Source organism: Haplochromis burtoni, unplaced genomic scaffold (genome assembly GCF_018398535.1).
Source record: "Haplochromis burtoni strain Fernald_Lab_line unplaced genomic scaffold, NCSU_Asbu1 Contig_202, whole genome shotgun sequence".
In the NCBI taxonomy this organism is placed as follows: domain Eukaryota; kingdom Metazoa; phylum Chordata; class Actinopteri; order Cichliformes; family Cichlidae; genus Haplochromis; species Haplochromis burtoni.
Window position 1 is genome coordinate 285,449 of NW_024582563.1, and position 5,470 is coordinate 290,918.

The following is a 5,470-nucleotide window of genomic DNA, read 5'->3' on the forward strand; positions in this document are numbered from 1 at the left end:
TTTTCCGTGAATGTTGCAATCAGAGATCATCTGAAGCATGACGCAACACTCCTTCTGATTTACACGTTGTGCATAGTTGTGCAGCTGTTTGCCACTTTAGCCGAGACAGGCATGTGAACATCTCACCCACTTACAGCATCTCATTTTACAACTTCTTTTACGAATTGTCACACTAAAATTTCACTTGTCCATGACCGCTCCAATCTGCCTTGAAAAATCAGCCAATTTACTAAAATGTTGCACAATGAAAAACGTCAAGCTCTACCACAAACAACTCAGTGTGTTTTATAGAAACGAATATATTCGTGTGTGTATTCGCCGTATGCAAAGCATGCCTGACGCCATTTATTTTAATACACTTGCAGTTTCTACCCCCCCCCCATCTGGCACGGATTCCTATTTGCCAGCCACCATGTGGATCAGCTGTTGTTTGTAAACTTCAGCATTTTTTTCCTGAACTTCAAGGGCTAAAACAGTTCAGTTCTTGGATTTATCGCAGACAACAGTCCTTGCCGGTCACACTTCTGTTTTCTTACCTTGACACTAAAAAGTTTTGCAGCGTGAAGTCTCAGGCAGCCCGCGTTCCCCACGTTTCTGCCTAACACGCATCCTTGTCTCAAAGATTTCACAACGCTGACAGCTTGGAGGATTTTTGCCATATTAACCTATAAGCAGACTTTTAGTAAGACGGCGCAGACGTGGTTGAGAAGCTACTCGTCATAACAAATAACTGAGGGAGAAAAAGTGTGAGCGAGATTTAAGCTTTCCCTCGTGTCCACGCCGCAGGATTGCAGTATAAGCAAGTGAGCGCTTGAAACGTTGATGTGGATTCGCCGGTGGGGAATTGTTGAAGCGCGCGGTGTTTAGGGCCTCGGGGAAAGCCGAATGAATGTAGAAGTAGCATGTGTTTAAATTTCGACACACGGGTAAAGTGATCACATCCCAGCACTAGAATGGTTGTGGTTTTCTAAACAGTTGATGCAACAATATTGTTTAACCTGTTGTTGAATTGAAGATGACAGATATCACAATACCGATATTGTGATTTTAAATGTTCAAATATTTATGGACCTAATTGTTTATGCATACGTGCTAATACACAGTTGTCGAACTCCAGGCCTCGAGGGCCGGTGTCCTGCAGGGTTTAGATGTGTCCTTGGTCCAACACATCTGATTTAAATGGCTAAATGACCTCCTCAGCATGTCTTGAAGTTCTCCAGAAGCCTGGTAATGAACTAATCATTTGATTCAGGTGTGTTGACCCAGGGTGAGATCTAAAACCTGCAGGACACCCGCCCTCGAGGCCTGGAGTGTGACACCCCTGTTCTAATACCTCTAATTCCTTCATTTTTATCAAATTGAAAATTCAAAACAATCACTATCACTGCAAATACAAGCTACAACACAGAGGTGTACTTACTGAATGCAAGGAAATCTAAACACACTTTGTAACATTCAATTTGGGATCAAGGCCACACCTTACTTACCTAGCTGCACTGTGAGATGTCAAAAAAATATATATTTTGAATTGACTTTAATTGTTTTGAAAGCATAAAGGAACACTCATTCTTTTCATTCTCTAGTAGAGCCAAACAAAAATAAGGTCCACTGTCTCAATACGAGGGAGGAGGGACACAAAGGATAAAAAATATAGTGCACGATTAGCAGGAAGTGTTCAGAAATGTAGCTCTGTAGTGTATCAGCGTGACTTAACCTGTGAACTATATAATCACAGTCACCTGTTGGTTTTCTAATAAGTTGACCTTGGATGTAGCTTTTGTTCTAATCATTTGGCCGTGTTTCAACATTATTATAGAGACTAATGTCAAGCTAAAAACAGGCTTTTGACAATTTTTTTCTTAGATTATGTTTTTAGTTTAAGTTACAATGGAAAAAAAACAACAACTGACTTTTTAAAAAATGTCTACACACAAGACATTTGTGATTAAATGCACACCCTGCATTTTAGAACATTAAACACAGACAGAGCTAAAAGAAAAATGCTTTCCCACTGGGAATAAATGTGCCCACTTATAGCAAACTTTTGTATAGTGCTTTCTGTGCAACAAACTCTATACAACATTTTCTTTGAGGCCAATTGCCTGCAAAAAAAAAGGCAAACTGACCATGGAGTGGCTGCATGGTAGTAGGATTAGAGTGTACTGTGTATTTGCTGATCACTGCAAGACTGGTCCTCTGTGGAGAAGGCTGTCTGACTGCCACTCTGCTGTGTTCAGCAGTCTGAACAAAGTGGGTGTGAGTACTAGAACCTGTTTAGATCAGGAAATACCTCCACACTCCAGAAAATGGACTTGGAACTATAACCTGTGCTTTATAGTTAACTTTGTTGCCATGTGCCAGTCTTTAGCATTAAAAAAGTGATCTGGTGCAATATGTCATTGCATTCTACATATATGCCTCATTTCCTGTGCTGAAGCTTACTTTGTTTTTATTTTTATATTTTTTTAGTTTTGTGCATTTTGTGTAGTTCCTTTCTATTTGATGAAACTGCCCTCCTCTCCCTGCAAACCACAATCATTTCCCCGATCAAAATGAACCTAGTGAGCTCCTTCTGTAGATCTGTGGAACACTGCTGACATCCAGTGGCAGATGTTGTGCAAGAGCTGCGGAGGGATCTTGAGTCACTGAATAGTGTTACAGCAGCTCAGTGAGTGGGTACACTTGATGTGTAGATTTGCAGCTCTCTGTATATGCATAAGTAAAATAACACCTTCGCTCCTACTATGTTGCAAAAGCTATGACAGCTTTATAGGTAAAATGACAACTAAATTGAAGTCAGAGGACATGTCTTTTTTGATGTAATAAAGGATGTGATGCATAGTCTCTGTTTATACTGCTGTCTAAACCTCACTTAATATCATTACAGTTTTTTTTAAACGGTTGATGCTGTAATCCAATGTAGTGAACTTTAACATTTAACAGGGATTTAAAAGGTTGGTTTCATGTTTTTGAGAGCAAATATTCAGTACAAGCTTAGCCATTCAGGTTAATATTGGTTCATTTTCATACAATTCGGTTTTATTTATATAGCACCAAATCACAACAACAGCCACTTCAAGGGAACTCAAGCTTCTGTCTCTCTATAGTCAGACTGTTTATTTCTGTGATCGTGCTGTAGCTTATGCAGTAGTTTACATTTACAGTACAGTATTATTCTGCATATTAAAATAACACAGAAGAGCATTTCATGTGCATAGAACATTTATTTATGTATCCTTTTAACAACAATAAACGTGAGCTATGCAAGTGCAAATCTTCCTTGAGTGCATGGGAGTATAGCCTACTGCAGAGCCCACTGCTGAGAGGATAATTAAATATAATGGTTCAACCATATAAAGTTCCACTATGTGGAAATAAATATTCCGAAAAAAAAAGAGGCATGAACAAGTAAGGCGTCTGCAGGAGATCTGTTAGTATGTAGTGAAGAGAGACAATGTGACATTGAAAATTCAACCGGTGCACTTAACCTTTTAAACTGATCAGATTGTGAAACTCTAACATTAACTCCTACAGTCATTTGGCCTGGAGTCTATACATTACAGACCTCATTACACATCAGTTTTCGTCCTGGTGCTGAACCGTTACAGTAATAAATCATTTTATTTGAAGTTGTCCTTGAGAAAAACCCGTCATAGCAGATCCATAAGCCCGAGAATTATTACTGGCATTAAAAAGCTTTATATTAAGTCTGTAAATATTTTTATGAGACTATGAAGCCACTCAACACTTAATTGGGCAATAACTTTGTTCCTCTGTCACTTTTAAATACACAGGTCATTTAAACAGTGCCATCAAATATCCGATGTGATGCCGGGTCGTTGTTTTTCTGTTTTAAAAATAATGCGGTAAAATAAACATGCACTCAGCGTTTAGAGATTATCACTGCACTATCTTAGACCGAAACAACTGATTGTATAATTGTAATTATAGGACTGTATTCATATACTATATTCAACTGTATTCAATTTCGTCCTCTCATCTTCTCTGCTGAATGTTTCCATTTACAGATAGAGTGCCAAAATTCAGCCTTAGCTCTTTTCTATCAATAATGAAAAAACTGCATCTAGAAAATAACTATGTGATGACTGCGAGAACACGAGAAGCCTGGGCAATGTACTGTATGGCTCTTTATTACTGGGAGGGCTGTCATTAGCTGCCTTTTAAATTCCTCCACTGATTGGCTGGCGTACGGCCTAATGAACTCTAGTGTCTATCCTCGGCGGAGGGATCCCACATTGTCTGCAGTTTCAAGTGTGAGTTTCAGATGGGGACCAAGCTTAAGAGAGGACTTAAATAGACGCCCCGCTAACTCGCCCCGCTGTTTGCCAGGTTTCCAAGTCTTGGCCCTGACATAAGAGAGATAACTGGTGCTTCGTTTCAAGGATGTATGGTGGGGTTTGTTCGCCGTCAGTTCGGACTACTTAAATTGAGCAGTTTGACTGACAATACTTTCACTTTACATATGAAAGCAAGTTTGTTTGTATAGTGTGTTCCAACAATAAGACTAATAAAAAATGCTATTGAAAAATATAAACAGGTCGAAAAAAGAAGAAGTGTGTGTGTGCGTGGGATGATTTTTGGAGTTCTGAAAGGTTCATAAAGTAGCAGCAGATGAGAAATGTACAGCACCGCAGGACCAAACCTCTCAGTTACAGTTCACAGCATACAGAAAGCAAATGCACGGAAAGCAGTGATTTGTTTCACATTCATGGCCGACCTGATTTTGTTCAAGTCATTGCACACTTAGGCTGGATTTTATGCATACAGCACTAATGGCAGGAGAGCAGGAGTAGTGACATGTGTATCAGTTGTTGCAACAGTTGTAATGACTGGAAAATTGTTTGTGTGACTTTCTGAACCAGTACTTTGAAGCTAAACGTTCCATTATTTAAAAAGAAAAAATAGTAAAACTATATTTTAATGCTTTCATTTGAATTATTGTAAATGAACAGTCGCTGATTTATAATCATTGAGTCAAGCCTCCGTATCTATAATGGAGTTGTGTTGTATACTGTTAATACAAGCTTTTGAACAAGGTTTTGCTAGCATCAATCAGTGCCTCAGCATGAGCTGTCAAGCTGGTACAAAATCCGCTCACAGTGTTACCATACATGCTTTGAGTGGCATTGTGACAGTTTAGCAGTCTTGCTGTGACAGCAAATTCAACCTCTGGATTATTAAAGAAAGTTATCGTCTGGAGAGAAAAGAAGGAGCAGACTTTTCCCTTTGGCTCGTATTAGATTCCCATCCTCTGTAGTGATGCAGTGGCCTCAGTAAAAAAGGCAATAGGTACCTTTGTTTAGCCTGAACCCATCTTAAGCCCTGTGTGGCCAGTGTGGGGCTTTCTAGAGAGCGAGGGAGGGGAAGAGAACACATGGGCCACAGAGGCTGCATCAGACCCCTTAAGGAGCCATGGCTCCCGCTCTTTGAAATCCCAAGAAACTTCACA

The 5,470-nt window shown here is 39.6% G+C and overlaps 1 protein-coding gene across 2 annotated transcripts in view; it reads right to left on the reverse strand.

The window, feature by feature from the left end:
- The window catches only part of cps1 (carbamoyl-phosphate synthase 1, mitochondrial), a gene marked incomplete in the record, with an annotated part of 71,017 nt that extends 70,165 nt beyond the window's left edge, over nt 1-852 (reverse strand). For both annotated transcript variants that reach the window (XM_005935763.3, XM_014337944.2), the window contains 1 exon segment: nt 537-852. In XM_005935763.3, coding sequence (XP_005935825.2) covers nt 537-659 — 123 coding nt within the window.
- Between the last annotated feature and the right edge of the window lie 4,618 nt (nt 853-5,470).